Here is a 27,185-nt window from a genome sequence, read left to right on the forward strand (position 1 = left end):
AAAATTCGGACATGTTTGTTGTGGCAAGTCAAAACACTCACTTAGAGAGTGAAAGTCTGGCTCTGAAATTTCACGTCTCGTGAGATTCTTCTTCTTCTTCTTTGGTGTTTTACTATACAGTCTGTGGTGTTTTACAGCAGTTGGTCTCGCAAGACTTGAGTTGTTGCAGGAAGTTAGCGCTGGAGCGAGCTTACAAATGCGACTGTTTGCAGTAGTCATGGCTGAATTTTTTCTCAATTATGACCAGCTGGATCTGGATGAGCCATTTGAATTTGATGACCACCGGTATTTATTTCAACACGGAGTACGCGGACGTACACGGATGCAGAGCTCATTGAAGAGGGACGAGGAGAGAGAGGGAGCAGGGAGAGGAAGTGTTTTTACTTGCCACAACAAATATGTGCGATTCCAGCTAAAGGTAAACACTGATGTTCATTTCTCCTTTCCATTATGTTGGCGGATAATTATACTAACAATCCGAGCCTATCTGTGTTAAAAAAAATGCACTTTTAGTGGACGTATTTTGACGTTGTTTGATGCTGTCTGAGTGCCCTATTATTTAATATAGCACACGTTCATGAGCTGCAGGCAGGTCAGCCCTAGCTTCGTACTGGAGAAATGTCAAATATTGAACATCCTATCACTCATTTAGACAAAAGTAGATCGGAAAATAGGCTGAAAAAAAAAACCCTTCGTTCCCCTTTAACTAACTGGCTGAAGCAGCAGTAGAACAGCAGCTTCTGTTTTCAGTCAGCTAAAATGACTGTCTTTGTCAATGAAGTCTGGCTTTGAAAAGAGCATAGGTAAGTTTCACTTTTAGCTCAGTTTCCGATCAGGAAGGGCAGTCTGTTTGAGAAGTACTGAGCATATGACTAGGTAAATGAGATTATACTGCAGGAGTATTTAGTAATAGATTTAGTTATTACTCAGTGTTTACTGATAACATATGCATTACTAATGACTTAAAGTAATTAAAGGTTGGTTATGTTGCAGTCTGTTACAAATATCCCATTTTACATATTGACCATAACATAAATGTTAAACATGCTATTATATGGCACAACATCTATTTTATAGTATTATTTAAGTAATGATTAACATTTTCTATCAATTGTGCAAAATCATTTTTAACATTTTTAAAAAATGTTGATAATAATAATAAATCTGCAGTTCTTTTGAGACAGAGGACTCAAATTTCCAATTCATTTCTGAATGGACTGTTAAAGATAATGCTGTTTTTCTGAGACCATGTTTAATCAGAACATATGACAAAAGAATGCAATCAGACATACAAAATATATATTTAAAAAAACTTTCATAATAAAATAGGGTCTGTATATTGTTCTAGAAGATGTAGATAAAAGTGGCAGTCTGGCAACACAAATATGCAAAACTCTTTAGATGCTTATCTTTAAAAATGAACATACTTAACATAATTTATAGGAATACACAAAAAAAAGAGGTCTTAACAGTATGGTGACAACAGTACAAAAATAAGATATCAAAGTGAAAGTAATTATCTAATCTATGACTTTTAGAACAGTGTGGAAAAATATGAATTGTATAATATTACAATCTGTGATGTTAAAGGCAACTATCAAAAAGGGGTGTCATAGTGTGGGGAAAAGGGGACTGATTACCCGGGGCCCCAGTGGAAGGTGAGCCTAGAATCAAACATTTGGTTTTGTTTGCAAATTATCAAATTTGACAAAAAAAAAACAAAAAAAAAAAAACAACAACATTTTAAAGACTGAACTTTGTGGAAAAAAAATACTGGAAGCTCTCTGAGGCTCTATTTGCCCCTTAAAAGGCACAAAAAGGTTTAGTCCGCCTCTCTAAACACAGCTAGAGTTCTGTGAGAGAGTGCTTATGCTAGTGGGGCACCAACGTACACTGTTGTGTCTTTCCCCAGACAGAGAAAACAAGATTCCATAAAAGAAAAAAAGGAACGGGTAGGGAAAGAAAGCAAACTGACTTTGTAAAAACAAAACAAAAAAAGAATATAAAGGTGCATGACAGAGACATGGATCAAGGAAGGAAACGTGGGGGGGCCCACAGAGACTGCTTCTGCACAGGGCCCAGAATTTGCTGCTACACCCCTGCTTTCAAATATATACATGCTTGATATAACCACATTTTGCACAGAAGCTTTCACCTCTAATTATGTATGTACAGTTACAGCAGTGTAACGTCTTGATAGGCTGATAAGAAGGTTTGTACCACTGCTGTGTCATGCAGTGAATGATGACATGTTGTTGCAACCATCTGAAGACACGCGACCTGAGATGCAAATGTCGGAAGTGGCACGTGACGAGCGAGCTGTGTAGATGTACTTTTTGCTAAAGCACCACAAATCCAACATTATCTGCCGGAAGTGGCTTCTGAACTTCACGCCAATGAAGGCGTAGAGGATGGGATTGAGGCAGCAGTGGAGGTAGGCTATGCTCCTGGAAATGGCCAGCACTTGGAGTTTCATCTTTTCTGCCTCACAACTCCTCTGCTTAAAAAGAGACAGAGTGTGGTTCAGCAGAGTCACATTGTAGGGAAGGTGGCACACGATGAAAACCACAACAACTGCTAAAATCACACGGACAGCCTTGTGCCTCTGGCTGCTCTGTGCTCTCAGTAAGGTACACATAATGCTGGCGTAGCAGAACACCATCACCAACAGAGGCAGCAGGAAGCCGATGGCCATTTGAAGGCTGGGAACCACCACCTTCATTAGCTTTGCTGTTTCATTCTTACTGAAAGACAGCTGACACATCACGGTGACAGTGTCAGCCCCCAGATTCTGCTCTTCAAAGCGTTCAGTGTAAAGGAGTGTGGGCAGAGTTAAAGCCACTGCAAACACCCAAACAGCTGAGCAGATGAGGCGGCTGTAGATCAGAGCATGTGAGCGCGTGCCGAAAGATCTTCTGGCCTGAACTATAGCAATGTAGCGGTCGCCACTAATGCACGCAAGCAGGAGCATGCCACTGTAGAGGTTGATACTGTAGGCTGACCTCAGCATCTTGCAAGCCACAGGACCCATTAACCAACTGTGCTGCTCGTTGTAGATGATAAATGGCAGAGCCACCACAAAGATCAGGTCGGCCACAGCTACGTTGAAGAGATAGACATCTGTCATCGTCTTGGTTCTCTTGTAGAATATGTAGGTGACGATCACGAGAGCGTTGCCGATCAGGCCGAAGGCACAGATGATGGAGTGGATGTATGTTTGGATGGTGACCTCCATGGGGTTAGGGTCGAGGTTGCAGAGCCCTTCATCTGGGTAATCTGTAGGCTGACTATAATCATAGTCTGAAGTCGAAAACTCCATGTTTTTAATCTGGAGAAGAAAAGATGTACAGCAAACAGCAAATAATTAGGGGAATATAACAACACATACACATTTCCAAAAGATCTGTAACAAATTTAATATCACATTTCATAAAGACAGACTTTATAAAGAGAGGTGGTGGAATATAACTACAGTAAGAACATTTACTCAAATAGTGTACTTAAAGGAATGCTTCACCCAAAAAACACACCACTGTATATCAGTTAGTCATGATGCCTTTATTTTTATAAAGAAAATGTTTTTTTTGCATGTGTCCATAGAAACCAGTGAACATATTGATTTATTGATTGTTTGAGGATCGATTGTTTTGACAAAGTTTCACTGTTGTTTCACATTTAAGAAAGAAATATTTTACTTTTTACTCCACTACATTGATTTGATTGCTATATCCCATTATGCTAGCACATGCAAAATTTATCAGCTGTAATGCAATGCTTTACTTTTAAACTAACAACTGATGTATAAAGTACTTTAAATTGGCTCCAAATTGACTTTATAACAGTTAGTCATAATGTCCAATAATACAGCGAATTTGTAATAATATAACCCTCTGAACTGAGTGTTTTTGTGTGAGTACTTTCACTTTTGACACCATGAATACGTTTTGCTAATAACATTTCTGTACCTTTACTTTTCCTTTACCTTAAGGTGGCAGGAAACGTTCTTTAAATAAAAGTAGCAACACCACAGTGTAGACATACTGTTACAATTAAAAGTCCTGCAATCAAAATATCACTTCAGTATAAGCACATATTAGCATTAAAATATACTAAAGTACCTAATGTTGAAGTACTTGTTATAAAGAATGGCTAACTTTGTAGCAGGCAAAGCTGGAGCCAGTTGTACCCATTTTATATACTGGATATACTGGTGAGTAGCTTAATCTGTGATTTTACATCATGATTTTTTTTTAATTTTTTTTTTTTTTGGTTTGTTTCTTTACGATATTTTTTGGGGCATTTTGGCCTTTATTTGATTTTAGTCGAGAATTAGTTTTAAGTTTTTTTTATTTTTTTTTTTTTAAAAGATGTTTTTTGGGGCATTTTTAGCCTTTATTTGATAGGACAAACAAGCATGAAAGGGAGAGAGAGAGAGAGAGAGAGGGAGTGACATGCAGCAAAGGGCCAAGGGCTGGAGTCGAACCCAGGCCGCTACGGCAACAGCCTTGTACATGGGGCGCCTGCTCTACCACTAAACCACCGACGCCCCAACATCATGACTTAATGGTTGATTATTTTTCCATTAATAAGGCATCTGCAAAGTAATTGAAGAAGTAGATTGAGTAGAAGAAGAAAACAGGATAAAATAGAAGAAAGTACAAGTACCACAAAACTGGACTTGAGTACAGCAGCCTACTTGTACTTAGTAATTGTACATGTTACTTGCCAGTGACATGTTAAATACATATCTTTTACCTCTAATCAGCTATTTAACATTGGGGGGACAATTTACAACTGACACTTTCTGCAACCCAACCCTCCAGGTGGGTATGCAGGGAATTCCCATTTTATGGAGCCAGCATATGATTGAGGGCAACACAGGTGAAGTGCGCACACTGTGATTTATTTATGACTTTTTTATGACATACTTTTTATGACCATTTTTGATGGCATTGTTATGTCATACTAACTTTGTACAAAAACTGTACCATTCGACAGTGATATAGCCCACGTAACACCTACAGTACATTCTAGTTTTTAACTTTAAGATATATTTGAAAGTCATGAACCAGAGAGACAGCGCAGTGTTTGACACTCATTGTACCTATCCACAGCAGTCAAGCTGTGCTGGGGTATTGCAATGGTACTTGCATAAGCCACATACAGAACTTTAGTACACTGTAATACTAGAACTGGTAGTAATATAATAATGCCATTTTATTGAGTTTATTTATGATTATGATTACATTTGCTAATGATTATTCTAGACAGAGGTGCATGGTTGCCTGTTGTAGCAGAGCAATTTTTCTCCTTTGGATTTTTTTATTAAATGTATTGGGGGAAATTTGGCATATTTGAATACTGAGGGGATGTGTCCCCCCAGTATATATTATAATTATAGCTTATAGCTTCATCTTATCTAGCTTCTAATGGAGTTACACTATGGTATTTTTATTTTTTACTTACGTAAAATATCCAGATACTCCCTCCACTACAAATAACGACTTTATGAACTATAACTAAAGGCTTTATTAATGGTTAATAACAACTATTTCTTCTCAAACAGATCAGTAACATGTCCTCACTTACTGACCATGAAGAAAGCCCTCAGATGGAAAGCGGCAACACCAAAAGTCAAGCGCATTGTTGATAGTTTAGTGCAAAGTGTGCACCCTGTGTGGACTAGGTAAAGCTGTCATCACTGTTTTTTGTATGTTTGCAGGATAAAAGTCAGTGCCCTAGTTCTGCTCCTCCCCCGGCCGTGAATGACCCAATTTCAGCCCCATTAGACATTAGGTGAATGCACGCGAAGGTAGGCTGCAGGTGGCTGCACTGTGTGCTTTGTCTGATCTCACAGGCTGATAAGATCTTTATCAGCCAGGATCACAGATGTATCACTGTATGTGTGTAGGAAGGTGACCGACGTGTAACAGGTTCAGGAAATACCAACAAAGTTTCTGGTAATGCAAAAATGAATAAGAAAGTGATCAAAGTGTTTCTTTGTGTGACACTAGAACAATAGACTCTTTTGATTTTTCTGTTTTAACCCTTTGAAGCCTGAGCAAATTGGTTTGATTTCTTTCTAAAACAAAACATAGGGAGAAGGCAATTAGTGACTTCACATGAAATGGCCCAAAAATGATCCAAGTCTTGGGGTTGATGTGAAACTGCGCCTACTTGGGGCAACAAAAAAGTTTGTCATGGCTGCGTCGGTACACCAAAGTAACTGGGCTGGGCAGACACAAAAAGGTCCACAAGCTGAGATCAGTGCAGAAATAGTCTATTTATCTCTGCTTAAAAAAAGATGCTCAAAGTGCAAATAAATACATAAAGATAAAGATAAAGAGTGAATAAAAACAGCAGCAAATGTTTCAGTCTTTGACTACCATCAGTGCTACTTTCATGAGTGCTTCACAGAGCACACATCCAGACAGATTCTTACCAGGTGTGATAAATCAATCAGCTGGTGCCACTACTTAGGTGAGATCAACTACCAAATCACAATTATGACCTGTCATACAAGTCCTACACCATTCACATCTTCCTAAAATACCACTATATGATAGCAGAGCATATTATACAGATGAACAAAAAACACACCTATACACAGAATGATAAAAAGCAAGGACAATATATAACAAAGTAAATAGTAAAAATTAGCAAGAAATTTGTTAAAAGTTACAAGAAAAATATTATAAATATTGTTTTCTAAAAACAAAATTTACTAGTTTTTTGATAATTTCCTCATAATCCTCCCCTTTTTTTAATTAAGTAATGTTTTCAAGAGAAATCAAACCAATTCGATCAGGTTTCAAAGGGTTAAATAGGTAATGAAAAGCATCTGAACCCAGCACAAGAAAACTAATGTCGATTCAAGTTTTAAAGGGTTAACTGATAGATGGCCTTTTGAATTACACATACAAGCATGTACACTACAATGATGAACAAAGGCAGAGGTGTGAGGAAGTTATCACAGGCTGCATTGCAATGTTATTATTGTTAATTAAAACTAATCCAAAGAATTTTAAGAAGTGAAATAAAAATAAAACCTTTAGAAAGAAAAAACCCTTACCAAAACGTACTTAGTTAACGAATTCAAATAGGATACAAGTATAGTAAATGTCTTTAGTTACAGTCTTTAGTTACGGTCTATACAGTCAAGCTTGAGGAGGCACTGGTGCATGTGTTTATGAGACTGGTGTTGTGATAGTATCGTAATACCCGTTCTGAGCGTCTTACATCTTGTCCCTGACAAATACCCCCATACTGTATATAAAAAATACATATATTGAAAGTTATTAAAACTAAATTTAAAACTTTGAAACTAATGAAAAATACAAAACTATAACTCTGCTCCAGTCCACATTACTACATGTATGACAGGCCCTGGTGCATAATTGTCAGCAGAGGTGTGGACTCAAGTCACAAATTTGAGAGTTTAGATTTTAGACTCGATTTGAGAAATCAAAAAAGACTTGCAACTCAGGTTGGACTTAACACCAATGACTCGTGACTTCACTTTTTTTTTTCACCTTTTGACTTAAAAATATTTGATACCTTTCCCCAAGCCCAAAGATTTAAAAGTATTTGTGATGTTGTATATGACATTAAAGTTCTCTATTTTCTATTTTACAACAAGTTTTTTTTTTATTAAGTTTAGTACAACTTGATTTAACAAACTTCTTTAACAAATAAATACAAATTTTAAAATGCATTCATGATTTTTGTAAATTTAATATATCATTACTCTGCTGCTAAATGGTATTACATTTGGTGATGAACGCATTATCAGTTTTTTGGGACACAAAATTGGAAGTTAAGGACTTGGGACTTGACTCTGGACTTGGAACTTGATTTGTGATTTGAATGCAAAGATTTGAGACTTACTGGTGACAAACTAAACAATGACTTGGTCCCACCTCTGGTTACTAGTTATGACTGCTCGCTTGGCTTACGAATGTGCTCAGCTTCTCAGTCTTGACAGATTGCGTCTATAGCTATTGTATCTCGTCATGTTTCATCTCGTCTCATGATCCAACAGAGACTTGACTCTTGATGTGACAATATCAACATACATATTACCCAGCAATCATCACTGTATATCTGTCTGTAATGAAAATACCAAAGACAAAAGGAAATGACTCATTTAATTGAAGGGATTTTACAAAGTTTTTATAGTTTATGTAGAATGAACATATAATTTGTTATAGGTTCCTACAGAAACAAAAGGAAAAGAAAGCCATGTGGCACCACTTTTAATTTAATGTGACTTCTCCTTTGGTCACAGGTGCATATATCTGAGGTGAATCACTGGCAAGGGCCCGTTCTCCTCACAGTGCATTGTCGGAGGACCTGCTTTCCCTCCCCCTAACCCCCACCCTACAGGCCCCAGCCCAACCGCACTGCCCATGTGCTACCTTTACGCCCCTGAACACAGGATTTCTCCTTTATGCAAATAGTAGCATGGGAGAAACATGTTGCGTGCTTACATTTAGTTCTTCAAAAACCTGATAAGGAACATACATGATAATGTGATGGTATCTCTTGTTTCAGCACTTTCAATTCTCACAAATCACTACAGTAAGATTAGGTAAAGTTAGGTACAGTGGCACTTGTCAATGAGGAAGGTATGAGGTTTTGTACGTATCTGTTCGGGAAGAGAATAGAGCAAGAAAAGGACACGCCTTTTGTTTAAAAACACAATTTGAGAACTTCAAGTGCTCTGTAAATATCGCTTTCCTGTTTTACAGAACTGACAGTTCTGTAAACGTGCTCCATCTGTATAATGTGTCATCTGGGAAGCTTGAGGCATTTAAATCTTGAAAAGTGATCAGACGTTTTAAAGGTTCAAAACTGATCAGTCACTGTAAAAGTAAAATTGATCAGTGCAGTCCAGTTTCAAAGCTTTAAACTGTATCACATGCACTCTGTCAAAAACAAACTACTTAATCACAGTTCTAAACTGTAAAAAAATAATAATCCATCACAAAATTTGAAGCATTTAGTAACTTGTGCTCATATTTCTGTTCATATCAAACATACCTTGCAGAATGATGATTCTCACAGTTAATTTCTTTATCCTCTGGTCTGATGTTGTCAAGTCAAAAGAGAGTGAAGAATACTCCCCCCGGGTATCAGAGTTTCACTGGTGTCAAAGCTGCTTCTGAAGACGGAGTTCAGTGTGGGGGCTTTATGTCACAAATACTGCGCACTGAAAATATCAGAAGAAGAAGATAAAGTCAAAGCCACAGGCTCTGCTACTGTGTGAGTACAGCGCATCACTGATCTTCCTACTTTTGATGTTACGTTCTTGTGCAGGGACATCCCCCCTGCACGTTCAGTACACATGTGGAGGTTTTCCATTGCTTTTCAAGCAATGCTTTGATTTACTGCAAGATTACCTGAGTTACCCCAACTATTCACGATCTCAGCAGCTACCCCCATAAAAAGGTCACACTTCACGAAGTTTGCTTTTGTGAGCAGCTACTGCATGTCACTAGAATGTCTGTCAATTTGAGGAATCAAACGTTTCTCTTACAAAGAATCTCTTTAAATGTCATTGATGAAATTCACAATAGCCTAGTGTTTTACAAACTATAAATGAAAGTCTGCTGCTGTCCCTCACTCTCACTTTCTTTGAACACACGCAGATGTATTCAGACAAACATCCCCCACACAGAAACCATCTCTCTATTTCTGTTATACCCTCAAACCTCAGCTGAGTTTTGCTGACAGTTTGTTTTCTAGGTCGTTTTGTTTCTTCATTTCCATGTAAGATTAGGTTTTAAAACCCATTTTACATTTGCTGATACAATCTGTTTCCTCTCTTTGGGTTTTCTGTTTGTTCACATTTGACAGTTTTGAGAAGTTATTCTGTTATTGTATTGAGCTTAATGAATCCTTCACAAAACATCCTGTTTTGATGTAATTATTAGCTAGACCAGGGGTCGGCAACCTTTGCTATCAAAAGAGCCATTGTTGGCTAAAAAAGAAAAAAAAATTCTGTCTGGAGCTGCAGAACCTATTTGAGCCTCATAATGAAGGTAACACAATTTTAAGTTGGATTTAGTTTATCAACATTACTAACAGATCTAAACAAGCATTCATTAATATGTTTTAACACAAGGTGGCTATACTGCAGTAGGCCATATTTGATTATTTGGCACTTTAACTTTGCAGCGCTGCAGAAGAAAACAGATTCTTGAGATTTTTCCCTTTTTGGATTTGGAATCCACAGCTAACCTAGCTAGGAAGACTCAAGACTACTGCAGAGGAAAAGGCGCTATGACAGACATATGACGCACATTTTAGTTGACGAAATGTTAAAACATTTCTTTAAATGGTGTATAGGCTATGCATTTTTACAGCTGAAGAATGTAAGAATCACTTTAGACCTACAACAATAAATGAAAATTAAATTGTTATTTACCTGTATAATTTTCTGTCAAAGCCTCAGGGAGCCACTGGAGAGGGGCTAAAGAGCCACATGTGGCGGTAGAGCTACAGGTTGCCTATCCTAAGGGCACCTAAGAGTGTGTTCCGGATTGCATACTTTTTCTTTTCTTGTAGTAGGTACTGCAGCTGCCCGTAAAAAGTATGTACTGTCTCATGCAGTATGCACACAACTGTGACATACTTCTTCCTCATAACGTTACACCCTGAACCTTGACCCTCTTACTCATGTATCTGTTACCATGGAGATAACAAAATGCTGTTCACCGAGCTCACCAAAGATGGAGGTCAGCCTGGAAGCCTCTGATGTTGTTTTTCAGAATAAGTCATGACTGCATACATTGTAGTTTCTAACAGATATTCATGATAGTAAAATTACACATGCTATGCATTTCTCTGTCATTGTTATTTAATACGTATGTCCTTTTGTTGTTGGTTATATTTATGACTATTTTATTCAATTAAACAATTAATGTTCCTATTATTGCTAACCGACTGGTCATCAGTCACCTGAATGTGCTGTGTGACGGAGGGAGGAGAACCCTCCATGTCCTGATGCTGCCTGCTCATCATGTTGAGGGCTGACACCTGGCTGGGTGTGGGTGTGGCCAGCAGGCCTGAGCAGAAAGGCTCAGCTCTGTGCAGGCAGTCTCTCTCTGCACTCCTTCCTGGTTGGACCTCCAGCACATGCTGTGGGGTTTTTTTTTGAGGCCTCCTTTTCTTTGTTTAGTGGTTTTTTGATTCTCAGGTTCTTACATATACACAGACATACATATATTTTCCACCACCTTACTTGCAAACACACATCCATGCAACACTTACAAATGATTTTGATTCTATTTTTTCTAAGTTAATTAATACATTTCTTTGTTAAAAGTAATGCAGTGTGTGGTCTCCAACTTTTGTCCAGTTCCCTGAGCATGGACCGTGACAGCTGCCATTGATCATTGTGGCCTCTGACAGTCAATGTGACAAATCTTTTGCTGTGCAGAGCTGTTGGCTTGCATACTGCAATATATGACAGGATGTAGTAGAACATCCTGGTATTTATGACATACTATGTATTTGGACATACTTAATCTTTTTCTTGCATACTATATAGTATGGTAGTATGGGTATTGGAAAGCACAGTGTCTTCAGTATTACGAGCTGTAGTTGCTTTTCTTATCATGACCAGCAGATGGAGCTGGTACTACAGTAGATAGTATAACTGGTGGCCCAGTAGACTGACAGATGTGTTGAAAATAAGTACTTTAAACTGTGACTATGTATAATCACATATATAACTATATGTTTATATGAACAGAAAGTTAGATCTGATATGTTATTTTCCAGTCATCATTTGCAGGAACATAGTGGAGGGCTCTCAACTGAGCTTTTATTACTGACCAATCATAAATGTACAATCTATGCCATAGTTACTTTATTTACATAGTTAGGTTATTTTAAGAAGAAGAAGAAGACTTTTAGCAAAATTCAGAATAAAACCATAATTATCATCATTTTCAACACAGCTGACATCATTGAATGCTGTGTGGAGGAACTCTTTCTTGCTCCCTTAAATTTAGAGAAACACACACACATCCACACCCATACACAAACATAAAAGCATTATAATTACACCAAGTGCAAATATGTAATTAAAGGACAAGTGGGGGTTTGCATCAAGGTGAGATTAAATTGGAGATGTTATGTTGAGAAAATCAAGAGTCTGTGTGCTGCAATAAGCAAGAAGCTGAAAGTGAAGCTTTTGCTTTCAAAATAAAAGATTTTTAATGTAGGTTGAACTCACTGAGATGAAATAGCCTATGCTTTGTGTGTGTGTGTGTGGGAGATTAACACTCAACATACATTAACAACATACAGCTTAATAGTATAATGAAATACAAACAAAGACATATGATTTGTCTGTTTTGTTGTATTTGGTTTTTACCTGTTTCCATCACACACAGGACAGATGGAGCAGATGCTGGACCGAAAAATAAAACTATATCCAACAAGTACTCAGTTCAGTCACCAGAAAAAAATGTTGACATTGTTTGTTTCTGCAACCCCAGATACATTACATTTGTTTGTTTTATATGTATCCAATCAACAGGAAATGGTGGATGGCATGACACCTAGGTAAGATGGATGCCAAGCAGCCAAGCAGCACACAACACACTCTCTCATTTAACTTTAATGAGAGGTCGTGACATTTTCAGCTGTGGTGGTGACGACAAAAGCAGATGTTGAAGCCAAAACATCTTGTTTTCCTTTAAAACCAAGTGGGTTTAGTGCCAAAACCTAACCACACCTTAACCACAGCGTCATCACAACATAAAACTGAACATAAAGCTCAACATATTCCTGCTTTGAAAAGTGCAATGCCAGCATTTATCATGTTCTGACTGTTGTGAGTAATTGAACAACATGATCATGTAAAGACAGATAATTAATACAAGTAGCAGGGTGATAGTTACTACTGACAACACTGAGATCCAGGAATGTTAGCAACCTTGGCAGAGATGACATTGTACTACAATTGAAACAATAAGTTGATTAATCAACAAATTCAGTAACAAAAAAGTCGTCAGTGACTATTTTGATGATCAGTTTTACAGTATGTCAAACATCTATTGGTTTAAGCTTCTCACATGTGAAGGTTTGATGTGCTTCAGTGTCTTGTAGTCAACTGAGTATCCTTGGGTTTTTGGACTGTTGGTCGAATTAAAGAAGCAATTTAAATCTCGGATTGTGGGAAATTCCAATTGTATAGACAAAACAATTATTTGATTAATGAGTTAATTGAGAAAAAATGGCAGGTTCATTGCTGATGACAATATACTTGCAACCCTACATTCTTACAATTAAAAAATTACACATGGTAGCCTTATTCCACTTACTTTGGTCTCAGTATACTTGTTTATTATTTGTTTACTTATTGAAGCACATCTTCATTGAAAAATAGTTAAATATTCAACAAACATAACAATTACACAGAGAAAAATGTTTCCACTTTTGTCTTCCATTTCCTCTCATCATTCTCAAGATAGGCTACTCATTTTTGAATTTTCTTTATATAACTGAAAAAAATAGTATTTAGTAATTTAAATTTAAATGATCAATTCTTAATTTGTATTAGAGAACTGTTTTTAATGATGGTACTGGCATCTTCAGATAAAAATGACAGACTATAGGCTATAATTGAACAGTTCCATATCTTAATAAAATGACATAATTTCACAAAATTAAACCACTTTAGCATCTTTCTTCTTGGTGTCTTTTCCAAATATTAATAGGGGAGACTGGGGATGGTTGTAACGGTATAATAGTTGTACCAACACCACTTTTGATTAGCACTGATACTGTTGAAATTACACATGGTACTTATATTAGATTAGAGACATGTCTCTTGGGTAAAATGTGAGGCATTTCATCTTTGATCATTTCAAACCATGCTGCTACAGCTGGCTAAACATGGCTGACGGGGTGGGGATGGTTGTAACACCTTTTAAAAGTCTAACAACTAACTGCAATGACAACTAAACACATTTTCTTTATCTATCACCCTTTTTTTAAGCATTCCGGTGGAGTTGATGAAAAAAAAACTGATAAGGGTGCGGTTGAGGCAGGTAAAGACAGTAAGATTGGTCCCCAAAGAATACTGTATCTGTCATGTGACATTGAGAAGATCCTGCAAAAAATAAGATAAAAAAATTAAATAAATGGCAAAACATCAGAGAGCTATGGGCTATCACAGCAGTCAAAAACACTGTGCAGCAGCAGCAAGAGGATGTCTTGACTGGTTACTTGACTGAGGCAGCAGACATGTATATTGGACTCAGTCCATGTGAGGTAAGCATCTGACAGGGACAGGTTAGCAAATTAGACCTTAGTAGGAATTTGTTATTAGTGTGTGTATCAGTGGTTTTTTTTACGTGTATTTTTTTATATTATTATCATGTAAATTTTAATTCCTCACTCTTATTTTTACTACTTACCCCAGGGTTGTGTTTCTTACCCCATTAGTGGGGCAGGTGGTAACAATGGAGCTCCTTACATTTGAATTCTGTAATATAGTTGGAGAAGTTGAAAAAAATGCTACTTGTAGTCGAGAAATATTCGAATACTTTGGGCCAAAATTTGAGAGCGCTAACACAAAAATTCAGAGAGTTATAGTTACTGAGACAAAATGTGGTACAACCACTCCCGGTCTCCCCTACTGTACTGTGTTCGAGGGCTGGCCGTCTGTGAGTGTGAGGTTTCAGCACTTGTTAAATAATTAAATAGATACCTACATAAATCGACAAAATTCAGAGTAAAATCTTATTTTGAAGGTAGCAGTCGGAAGTGTAGTTCTTTTCTCCTACTACACTTTTCAACTACCTGATGGCGCGCGCGACCGGTGTGGGCAAGTCATAACCCTCGCGGCAACCAACTCGCTCTGCAGGTTAGCCCGGTGAATCACTCCTCCAATAGCTTTAAGTAGGACACACTTTCCTCATGCTTTTATTTTCCTTCCGCACTCTCTGAAGGAGGACCTCTTTCACAGACACCATGAGTAAGTCCGGCACCCTGAAAATAAAGGGCTTGTTTAAATTAAAATCACCTGATAAAGACAGCAAGGAGCAGAAACGGTCGGGCACCCTCAAAGATGGAGCAGCTACCAGCCCCGCGAGCCCCGCGAGCCCCGGTGCCCTCAGCCCGGGATACAACGCCACACTGGCCGATGATGTGTTACCCATTTCCCCTAAAGTAAAGAAGGATAAGCGGCTGTTGCCGTTCAGGCTGAAACGGAAGAAATCCAAGCACAAAGAAGAAGAAGGAGGAGGAGGAGGAGACGTGTTCTTCCCTGATGAACTGGACAGCTTCCACAGCCACCTGTAAGATAAAAACAAATTCATTATTATTATTTTTTTCATTTTTTGAGGACATGTGTAACTATTTGAGTTGATGAAACAGGCTAGGTTACATGAACTTTATGTACTTTGTTACCACTGTAATGTTGTCATAGTTTTAAAATTAAAACATCCTCTATTTAGAAAAAAAATAAAATAAAATATCTCTGCTGTCAACTAAAATGGTAGCCTATTTAATAATTTAATTTGGAGGCTGGGTGATGCCAGTGCAAAACAAAATCATGCATTTTCTTATGTAGAAATGTAAGTAAGTTAATAGTGAAACCAATGGGCCCGGTAACTCCCACATTGGCCCCTGGCAGTCTTTAAGCTCTGCTCTGGAAACCAGCTTGCACCATATTTCACAAGCTGACAGAACTGAAGGAAGCACTGAAGCGTGTGGGTAGAAGCATCTCACAGAGTGACTGTTTCCCCCCTGGCACTTTTAAAAAACTAACCACTGTGGCATTGAGCTGTGGCTGAGCTAGTTTAGTCAAGCCTGAAAAAGGCAGACAGAGGTAAACAGATACAGTGAGGAGGGCGTGCACGCACAACATGAGATGCTGTTGTGTTCTCCTCATGCAGTTCAAATATTTAATTTTACATATTAGGTCTTTACCATGTGAGAAGTGGGGAAAGTGGAACGCAGACTGACACCAATTAGTTTGGTGCCTTTGGGCAAGACTCTTTGCCCCAACCCTTTGATGCCCGAACACTGGCCATTGGTACAAGACTGTGGCAGCTCCTCGATGGAACGTGGAGGACTGTGTGACTAAGAATAGCATGCTGAGTCACTCTTCCCTGGATGAATTAAAGATTCAAAAAGAAACTGGTCAACCTCAAGTGGTCACAATAATTGCAGAGAAATTTCCAGTACTTTATTTATCCAAGATGTTTCCGGATCTCTTGTCTGATTCTTTTATTTAGATCCATAAAGTTTTACATTTTAAGCAGTTTGTTGATGAGTTGAGATGTGTTGTGTCTGACTCAGGTGTTACAAGCTGTCAGGTTAACATACACAGACAGATGCTGATCCTTAAATGAAAAACCTGCTGTGCAGGTATCAGGGGTTTTCTTGTTGTTGTTCAATTATATGTGGCTCAATCAAGTCGATGTTATGTCTGAGCTGGTCTGGGTCCAATGACTAATACAGAGGCCAGAGTGGCACATCGAAAACACACAACAGTCTGAGTAATATGATGCAGGACGCACAATTAATTATATGACAATGAATGTGTCTTCACTGTTGTTTTGTGCAGTGAGTGCCTCGGTGCATCAAAATAATGTTCTCTGTTTACTGATAAACTCATCAGTCATAGGCAGTGGTTTCAAACCGGCTGAGATTGACTGGTCTTTGCTTCCCAAACATCTGCAAGCAAGCACATTTCCTTGACACTGAACTTTCAAGTGCAGTTTCACGTCTTTATAAAGGTAAAAACCCTTTTTATTGACCACATGCTCTGGTGTCTGAGGCTGCTATAGGACTAGAGGAATTGTAGAACACGTTGAAAGACTGACCATGACTGTTATTAATACATTTAGAAAATGATTTACAGATTCATCGATCGACAGACTGATACAGTGAAGAAAAGACAATCTCAAGTCCATGTTTGCAGTGATATTACTGGAAATTTTTATCCTTAAATGTTAATAACAACAACAAGAATACAAAACAAAAACACAAGCATTCACTGAATTTTTTAAAGTTGGTGTCCTGATTTTTTTTTTTTTTTTGATTTTTTTTTTATCACTCTTAATTTCCCTGCAGGGACCAAAAGCAACAATGAACTGAACCTGTCTGTGTAGTCTAGGTGTTGGTGATATGACAATGTAATAGTAATTGTCTACTGTCAAAGATCTTGCCATTTAATTCAATTCAATTCAAAGAACTTTATTTATTCTTACGCCAGAGAGTGCTTCAATTACAGTAACACAAATTACACTAACAACCATTTATATTAACATTACCACAGGAGCTCCCCCTTAAATACTATTTCCCTGATTGTATTATAGCAGAGGATTTAAATCTGTGAAGCCTGCCTCCATATGGGGGTGCAGAGGGAGAGATGTGAAGCAAAACATGAGGTGACGGGAACAGGTGCATACTGGTGTTCTAAAAACAACAGAAAGTTAGTTATTGTAGTTTGGCTCACTTGCCAATATGGTCAGCTGTTGGAGCTGCAGCAGTGCCTCTGACATGCAGTTCAGGAGGCAGTTTAGGAACTTTAAAGGAATACTTCACCAGCCAAATGACCATTTGTGTATCAATTACTCACTCTGTGTTACACTGAATTTTGTTTTTCTTGCATGCCCTCAGTGAACAAAAAATCCAAAAACGTAGAAAGCTGCTGATGAATAGAAGTCATAGGTGACTGCGTTTGATAATAGCAAAACTACATCAAAATATTCATTAACAACTCATACACAGCTCATGCAGTATAATCCAAGTCTCATTTATCCGCACAGACGGCTCTTTCTGACAGGGAACTGAACTGAAAGTGAAAGTTATCTATGCTCTCTTCAAAGCCAGACTCCTACAGTAATTCTACCTTGTTGAACATGGGGGCTGCTGGTCTATAGCTGCCTCAATTGGTAGTTTGTTTGTTTTTGTGTAACTTTGGGGAACTAACCCTTTAAAACAGGAAAGTCACACGGTAACACAAACTAACTAACTGATTGAGATTGTAGTAGACCAGCAGCTCCAGTGTTCACTTAAGTAGATTTACTGTTTTTGTCCGTGGAGTCTGGCTTTAAAGAGAGCATCGATACGTTTCACTCTCAGTTCAGTTTCAGATACTAAGGTTTTAGGAAAAGTGCATGCATTTGGGAAGTACTGAGTGTAACACTGGATAAAGGAGATTTGGATTATACTGCATGAGTTGTGTGAGAGTTTGTGAGTGGATATTTTGATAAAGTTTTGCTGTTGTTGAACGTGGACCCCTGTGACTTCAATTCATCAAGAATTTTCTCAGTTTGTAGATTCTTTACAAACTTAGATTAAGGGGGTTAAAAGACTCTATAATACAGATACTTGAACTACTAGTGTGCACTTGTGTAACTGATAAACCTGTCTTTCATCATCTTCACGTGTGGTGTTGATTGACACCAGTATTTCAGTAACATAAACTCAACTGCATATGATATAATGGTGTTGGCTTTCAGGTGTCATTCAAAGATTCATTCAAGGTTCAATCTGTGCCACGCTTTGCGTCATTCACACGTGTGTGTACTAAACAACTGTAGATGTACTCTTTCACCTTCTGAGCTTAATATAATTTCAAAGAACTGAAAGGCTTGTGCATTTTCAGAATACATCCTCATTCATTTTTACTGCAGTGTGTATCTAGTGGTCTGACAAAGAAATTATTTTATTATCCTAGAAGTCTACCAAAAGTTTAATTTGTATTTGCAACATTAATAATTTATGTAACAAAATATCAATACTTGGCATCTGTGTATTGATAGGATATTGCCAAGCAAAATATCGTGATACTATTATGTATCAATTTTCCCCCCACGTCTACTATAAATCTTTTCTCTGTCACTGAGTTTCATAGCATGCTGAGTCAGTTTGTTCAGTACTGAGCAAATACACACCTGAACCATCAAAGCATATGCCGTATATTCTGTACAGAAACTTAGACAAAATGCTATAGCTTATCATGAAAAGACTGTTCTGCAAGAGACCACTTCAGTTTAAGGCATGTTATGTCTTGTCAACATGACAGATGTGAAATATGTCACAGTGGATTCAGTTTCCAGGTGTGTGACTCTCTGGATTCTGAGCAGTTTAGCACTTGAAATATTTCATGTGCTGAGGGAACAGAGAAAGTACAGCCTGTTCAAAGTCACTGATAATACTGAGGCATTAGAAGAGGTAAGAGTTTGTGTTTGTGGGCTGCTTGTTTGAGTGCTAAGCTGTGACGATACACATGCTTCGGCCTTTCTTCATGTTACTGCAACAATATTTGAAAAGTCTGTTTCACTGGTCGGCTCTAACCAAAGGATCTGAACTGCAGTAGGTGAAAGCTCATGCAGTCTTCCAAAATAATCTAATCTAGCAGACTAGATAAGCCTGTCACACCCTCAAGCAGAGGCTGCAGATTCCTGTCCCTGCATTTTCTAGACAATCCCTAAGGTGAGGGTGTGGAGTTTGAGAGCCAAAATGAACAAGTCGACATTTTTTTTCACCTGTGGTCCCACAGCAAGGCAGGAATTAACAAGTAAATCACTCTTAATGCAATCACTCATTTCTTGCTTTTTGATTCAAGTTTACTTGGAGCTTATCTTGTTATTTTTTCTATGACCCATCTTAATTCATGTCTCTTGAGATTAATGTGAAGCATATTTTGCTTTGTGTGGTGTCCATGTCTCTGAAGGCCCTGACTTGTCACATGAAGTTGATATTGTCAGATATGCGGGAAAAGCTATCTTGAGATTATTAGTCATGAAACAAACCTGCACAGCAACAACATTATACCCTGTCCCTGATAAGTACTGTGTGTATTTGAGAGGCTTCTGCAGATCAGTTTTAATTATTGGACCCATTGTGACTTAACTTCCTGTAAGGTATTATCACCGGTATTCATACCTCATGTATTTCTTTTCATGTAATATTGCATGTTGAATTTCATCTTAGCTGATGAATTCATGAGACTTTCCTCACTATCATATTTCATGTAATAGTGGTTCAAGCTGGCAGTTAGTTCTAGCATAAGGTTATGCATTTAGCTGAAAGCACTGTTGCTCCCAAATACAATCTTGGCACAGTAAGAATGAAGTTGAACTGCTTTCATGTGACTTAAAAATGTTTCAAGTTGAATCATAAAATCCCACATATCTCAGGGCTTTATAAATCTATAAATCTATCGTAAATGTGCAGAGATGAGAGGAAAACAAGAGGCTCTTAAATGAAATATCAGAACACAGTGGAGTTCCTTGTTTAACTTCCAGTTCCTGAGCTCAAGTCTGAATACAAACACACACTGAGACACACACGGGTGATGGTGAACATGGTTGAGGTGAAAACTTGCTTTGCAGTCTTTCTGAACACAGCTTAAGTCTTGTTTTTATTTAATGAAATAAACCAAAGTTCACAAGACCTTTGTCTAACAAAACACAGTCTACAAGACTGTATGATCAAAAAATAACTCAAGAAAAGCGTGAACCCATGGAAGCCTTTGATGCCCTCCTAGTTTTTGATACTCGGTGCTGAGAGCACATTTTGTTTAGGTCTGTCACTTTCTCAAAATATCAAGTTTGAACAGACTCAGGCTCATTTGTTTGAACTTTAACAAACCCAACCATAGACTGTATGTTAAGATGGACAATGTGTCTCTTCTTTCTCCTACTGTTCAAAAATGAAGCCAAAGATCCAGAATATGGCCACTGCCATCTTGCGCTGAGAGTCTGCGCAGTAAAGTTTGAACTGCAATATCAATGTTCCACCCATACACCCATCCAAGCAAATGTGAGCGGTGCCATTTATCAACCAGTCAGTCATGACACCACACCCCCTTTTTTATAACATTAAATAACCAATTAAAAGCAAACCTATCAGAAAAATGAAAACCTGAACTTCAGTGTGATAAGAACTACCTAAAATGACAGAAACCATTTTTAGGAAAAATGTATTTGATGTGTGCTTACGGATGTCCCATCTACTGCAGTCAGTCACCGGGGACGATCGAAATGTTTTAGCTTCACTTTTGGGTTCTGGTACGGCGTCCATCTTTACATACAGTTATTGAGCCCATGTTTTTTTTGTTTGTTTGTTTGTTTGTTTTTTCTTCGATTTTTTTGTTGATTTAGCTCATGTACACCTATTCGGTCCCAACGGGCTGCTGACACAGTTTTTAGCGCCACACCATCACTGGCTTTAAGTTAGCTTACATTAAATGATCTCAGTGACTCAAGTCAATTTTATACAGCTCAGTATCACAAATATGCCTCAGGGGGTTTTACAATCTGTTAGGGGTGTAAAAATACAAGTAACATTCTTTGGTGACTTATTAGCCTTTATTCTTACTGTAAGAGTTAAGGCACTCATTTACTCACATATTATCAAAAAGAAAAAAATAACACAAACGTGGTAATGTAAATTTAATGCTTCATCATAAGACTCTGACTTATTGATAATTCCTGAACTGCAGCTTGTGCTCGTTTATACAGAGCAAAATGCACACATAAAGGCACATTGTAGCAGAGCTCAAGCACTTTGATACGGTCCAGATCTGTAGAGGAAGATGTCCTTGAAGATGAACTTGACTAACCCGGCTAAACAGGCTGAACTGACTTGCATGTTACAGCTGACAGACTGCAGCTCATGCATCAATATTTCACGGAATTTCAGAATTTCTGTTCTGCATGTGCAAGCAGTACACATGAATAGACTGTTTTGACTGTTTGGGTAACAGGGTGTACCAAATGTTCGTTGCATACCGAATAAAACAACCAAACAGTTTAGGACGAATACACACCGCTTCACTCTTACCATCTGTACAGCATACGATACCCTCTGTCTCTTCGACCCTTGCTTGAAAGAAGAGGAGAGATTCCTCTCCCAGGACTTACAAGATGCCGTGTGTATCGAATAGACCAACATGAAAATGACAATAAAGACAACCCATGTGACAAAATTATGCATAGAATGTGAACGTATATGAAGAAAATGAATCCAGGACGATGTCAGACAGCTTCTGGGTTTCACCAGCCACACGGCCTCCTCTCATCCATGGAAACCTGGGTTTTGATGTAACAAAACAAACAGTAAAGTAGTTGCAAACCTAGCCCTAATAGTTTGGACTGTGTTTATTCCAAGCAATTAGAAATTTTAATTGATTTTTTTTTCCTATTTAGTTTGGTAAAATGATGCCATTTAACCATGCGTACATACAGTAGCAGCATCGAGGCACATGAAAATAAAAACGTCTTTGAGAATTTCTTGATTGATGAGATCATTATCTGAACCAACTTTTTATCAGTTTTGTGGTGATAAGATGGCACTATGAGCTAAGGAGCTAAAATTAACTACATACATGGAAAAACAGTAACATTTGAGATAGAAGTGACAAAGGATTCAGTGCTAGGCTGTTGAGCAAGTTTGCTGAGACCAAACGTACGAACATCAAAGCCACGAAAGCAGACTTATCTAGACAGGTGTTGTCGGATATGGAGGCTCAGACTGTGTGAAAATGAAAGCGTTTGTGTGCATAACATGTTCTGTGGAGCCGCTGACTGGCTGACCCGAAGTGTGACTGAGTGACCTGTTCACACCTGCTCATACACATGCAAACAAAGACGAGACAGGTCTCCATCGGAGGAGACAGAGGATGAGAGTGCTGGGCGCCACATGGACCATGCTGACAGCTTAACTGTTGATTTTTCTCTGGGGGAAGGGGAATCCTTAAAATAAAACAGATTAATGTTAATGTTTAAGCTGTCAGTACTGGAGATGTAATCAATTCCCTTACTTAACTAATAGGTTCCTGGTGGGACAATCAGGAAGTTCTCTAAAATGGAAGATAAACACATGATAGATAGAAAGGGAGTGTTCATGCCTTAGGTGCTCCAACAAAAGAATTCCAGTTGATAAAAGATAATACTGAACAATCAAAATGATTTTTTTTAATGACAGTTGTGTTCCATGTAGACCAAACAAACATCACTCTGCAGCACGAGTGCCATGACTAGTTGCGATGCTCGCTAGCTACGATCTAAAAACAGTTGCGGAATGATCTTCTGTCGCTAATAGGTGGCAGCACATCAGAGGAGATGGTGTTCGACAGAAAGAATGGGAAAGAGAGGATGAGCAGGGTTCTGAAAGTATTTCATAATTTTTTTGGGTTGTACATCCATCTGTCCGTCTCAATCTGGTGAACACCATTACTCAAGTTCACTCAGTTATTCATTTTCCGTAAGCACGTATCCTACCACAGGCTTGCTGGTATCTCAAGAACACCTTGAGGGAATTTCCTCAAATTTGGCACAAACGTCCACTTGGACTCAATGATGAAGTGACTGGAATTTGGTGGTCAAAGGTCAAGGTCACTGTGACCACACAACACAACTTTTGCCACAACTTAAGAATTATACCTTAATTATGACAAAATTTCTCACAAATGTCTAATAGGATAAAATAATGAAGTGATGCCATTTTATATCCAGAAGGTCAAAGGTCAGCTTTATTGTGACGTCATAACGTTCTGCAAAAATAGTTTCTGGGCATCATAACTCAGGAACAGAAGGGGAGACATTTGGTTGGACACTGATCTAATGTTGGGTGTCCACGTTCAAACTGTACTGATTGTATAGATCTTCTGTGCTGCGGAGTTGAAGATGTGTTTGAAGCATCCATGTTATGAATATGTTCTTTGTACCAACATCCATACTGATAACATTGTCTACTGTTATAGCTACATATGAGTCTGGACAGACATGGATGTAAACTGTAACTGCAGCTTGACTGGTTACTGGAGGCATACAACCACAAGGCATAATTCTAGTTTTTGAGAAGTTGCCAATCATTGTTTGAACTATTTATCAAAAGGAAAGAAATGATATAACAATATTCAGCAATGGGAAAAAGTTGGCTGTTGAGCTGTTGTCAAGACATTAGTCTGGTACACAAAGCTAGTGCAGTAACACATTGGACCTTACATGAATAAAATTTGTTTTCTGACCTGACCACTTCGTGTTTCAACAGATCTACCTTTCCTTTGGTTGTGATCCAGTTCATCGAACTACAGGCTTTTTGTGTCCCTATAGGATTGCAGTTAGCCGGCAGAGCTTTTGACTAGTAGCATTTTCTAGCATAATCACATAAGTAATGATTCACTGCTGACTGACGGTTGCAGTTTAATGCAACGACTTGAATAACACTGCCGAACCTTTAGGGGCTTTGAACGGGTATTGCCTTTCTGAATAAGGATGTGTGGCTTCTTAAACGGGGATTTTTGTCACATGAGATCAGAGTTAGACAGATATTGCAGGAGGCCTGTGAGAAAAAGAGCATGCAGGTTGGGAAAAAAGACATGTGTTGTAAGGGAGGATTTTGCTCCAGGGAGCTGGATATGAAATGGGCTCTGTGTTTTAACTATTGAGAGGGATTTTTCCCCTGAAGTCTGAAACAGGTTTGTTGGTGGAGAAGTGGGTGCTCTCTTCATAGAAATGGTTGATAAAAAGCAAAAAGTAGCTTTATGTCATGCACCTGAATCTGTGATTCATATTTTGCTCTTCAGGCTCATGTAGTGTTCTGTAACACATGATCTGGTGTGGTGTTTAATCACATGCACAATCATTTATTGACTAGTCAAATTGGCAGAGGTTGTAACCTTTATTCCGGCTTAATGAGCCAAACGTTTCTGAGGAATTTCTCTTGTAGTTGTGCATCCACCCATAGTGATTGACAGGTGGTGGTGACAGTTAAATTACATCTTGTGCCCTAATATATCTTCTTCTTTCTACTTGATAGAACGGACAGATCTGTCTGCAGCTAAATGAGACGGAAGTGCTTAAGGCTCTTGAACCAAACCTGTAGTTGACCGGGCTAAGCCTTAGCTTAAAGGAAGAATTCCTTGGACAAACACATTAACAATGCACTATGTATTTTGTTTATTTTATTTTGGTGTGTGTGTGTGTGTGTGTGTAGATTTTCATATCCAAAGCACTGTGAATGGAAGAGGTGAGAGCGGTTTGCTTTATTGCTTAGAAAACATACATCATTGTCAAAGACGCGGGTGAGGTAAGAAGTTAGTTATTATAGTTTGTAGGGCTGAAACGATACAGCAATCGGGATCAATATATCGATTCAGTACTCAACAATTCAATATTATGGATGCAAAGTGAAAACATTGATATTTCATCATCTTTACACCTTTATTTTGAAATTCCAATGGCACATACAGGTATGTGTCAACATTTCCATCCAAGCACACCTTCCTAAATGTTCAAACAGTGCTAGCTGACTGGCGTCAGGCTGATAATGGGAAGTAGCCCAAAAAAAGACAATAAGGATATTTACTGATATTGTTGCAAATCAGTCGCAGGCCCCTGAATTGACTTGGACTGAAATCGTATTGTGGCAGAACTTGTGATGTCAGCAAATACTATATTGTTGTCCAAAGAATTGATGTAATGTATCGTGATGAAATTTGTGATTTACGCTCCATGTGGCATGTTTAATTTGGAGGCAAACGTACTTGTCCCTCAAGTTCTTCCATTTCTTCGTGCAATCCGCTACGTCCACAACAATGTTACTGGAAATTTCTCTCCAGGAGTTTTGCAACCATTTGAGAGTCTTTGTAGTGGGGTGAGGAAGAGTCATACAAATGCACGTATTTGCAGACTTTTTCGATCAACCTCTCCTCCATTGGGTCTATGTTTACTGAATGAGAAGGAGCAACTGGAAATGCGTTGGAGGAAATGTGCTGCTACCAAGCTGTCCAATCAAAGTTGTTGCGGTCTGCGCCGCTGCGATGTGTAGTTACATTTCTGGGGAGGTGCACGTCAGGCTACAGCGTCGATTCGATGCACAAGCATAAATCCTGCTTTACACCCTAAGTAGCTTGGCCAATGTAATGAGCAGTAGCAGCAGTAGTGGCTGTAACATGCAGCTCAGCTCATTGAGGCAATTAAGGTATTTTAAAACCGTTAGCACCCAATTGCCACAATGTGTCAAAAACCATGTTTTATCTCTGAATCATAAATCAGTCAAATCTGAAGACAAACATGAATCTATAGGGCTGTTGCTACAACAGCAATATTGCTGTACTGTGCTACAAGCCAATCGCAGGGGATCACAAGCATCTGCCACAAGCTGCATGTTTGCAGTTTCTTTCTTGTCGCAGAGAAATTTGCAAAAACATCAAAAAAATGGTGGTGATACCATATATATTTAGCCACCCTTAATCCCTACAATTCCTTCACCTTAACAGCCCTATATGAAATACTATTTTTAGATTGATTGTTACTTACAGGATGTCATTATCTATGATGTCCATCACATGTAAACTTCCATAAATCTGCTTAGAAATCTTTGGAAAACGCCTCTTCATCATGTTTTAAATATTCCTTTAGTATCAGAGTAATCCAGTGGTGGTTATGTGTACATCCCTGGGTACGCTGGAAATATTGCCACTACAGTGGGTAACTGGGCTCAAGTTGTAGCCCACAGGTAATTGACTGACCCCATGGCAACATTGTATTTCCTGTTTACATCCCCCAAATTGTTGGAATTGCAGTGTCAGTCTTTGAAAATGTCTGCCATAGCTAAAACTGCACTGTGTGAGGCTATGTGAGGCAACATTTAACTGGAGTTTGGAGATGATTCGACCAACACGGCAGATGCATATGCAAAATATTATTTAGCCTACCTGAACATTAATAACTCAAGTTATTTGCTTTTTGTGCACATGCACTTGTGTGTACAATTTGTTATTTGGTAATCCAAGTCCAAATGGAACAAATGAAATCACCTGATAAGTTGGATCAGCCCAAAGCTGGATTTGAATAATAATAATGAATGGATTTTAAAATACCAGCCACCACAACAATAGTTTCTCGTACAACAAGAAATACATCTCCAGCAACAGCTAACACCACTTCTACAGCTGACACTGAGCCAGCTTCTCACAAGCCTATTGAATATGTGTGACTGTGTGGACAAAGTGGAGTTGTTTTTCTTGCCTTGATGTTACATGTGGGTTGATAATGTTATAAAGGCTGGGTAAACCAGGGTGATTTATGACCTAAAATCTGTCTGGAGAATGTTAAATTGTGGACTGGGTAATTCAAAGCAAAGTAAACGTTGGCATTTGGATCCTGAGTTGTGACTGTTAATGCTTGTCTCTGTCG

The 27,185-nt window shown here is 38.4% G+C and overlaps 2 protein-coding genes across 2 annotated transcripts in view; one reads left to right on the forward strand and one right to left on the reverse strand.

The window, feature by feature from the left end:
* Positions 1-1,246: 1,246 nt before the first annotated feature.
* ccr6b (chemokine (C-C motif) receptor 6b) lies at positions 1,247-9,243 on the reverse strand. The gene is made up of 2 exons (XM_033643528.2): positions 9,043-9,243; positions 1,247-3,328 (listed from the first exon to the last, which is right to left on the reverse strand). Exon 2 carries the CDS (start codon positions 3,317-3,319, stop codon positions 2,231-2,233), a length of 1,089 nt encoding a protein of 362 aa, XP_033499419.1. The 5' UTR covers positions 3,320-3,328; positions 9,043-9,243; the 3' UTR covers positions 1,247-2,230.
* Positions 9,244-14,907: 5,664 nt separating this feature from the next.
* crybg1a (crystallin beta-gamma domain containing 1a) overlaps positions 14,908-27,185 on the forward strand; it is a 56,688-nt gene continuing 44,410 nt past the window's right edge. The window contains exon 1 of the mRNA XM_033643299.2: positions 14,908-15,317. Within this exon, the coding sequence (XP_033499190.2) occupies positions 14,992-15,317 (326 nt within the window). The 5' untranslated portion in view covers positions 14,908-14,991. The remainder of the gene's footprint in view (positions 15,318-27,185) is intronic.

The sequence above is a fragment of the Epinephelus lanceolatus genome, chromosome 15 (assembly GCF_041903045.1).
Source record: "Epinephelus lanceolatus isolate andai-2023 chromosome 15, ASM4190304v1, whole genome shotgun sequence".
NCBI classification, from domain to species: Eukaryota; Metazoa; Chordata; class Actinopteri; order Perciformes; family Serranidae; genus Epinephelus; species Epinephelus lanceolatus.

Coding starts and splice junctions, on each gene's coding strand:
- ccr6b (XM_033643528.2), bottom strand. CDS start 3,319: ATGGAGTTTTCGACTTCAGACTATGATTATAGTCAGCCTACAGATTAC.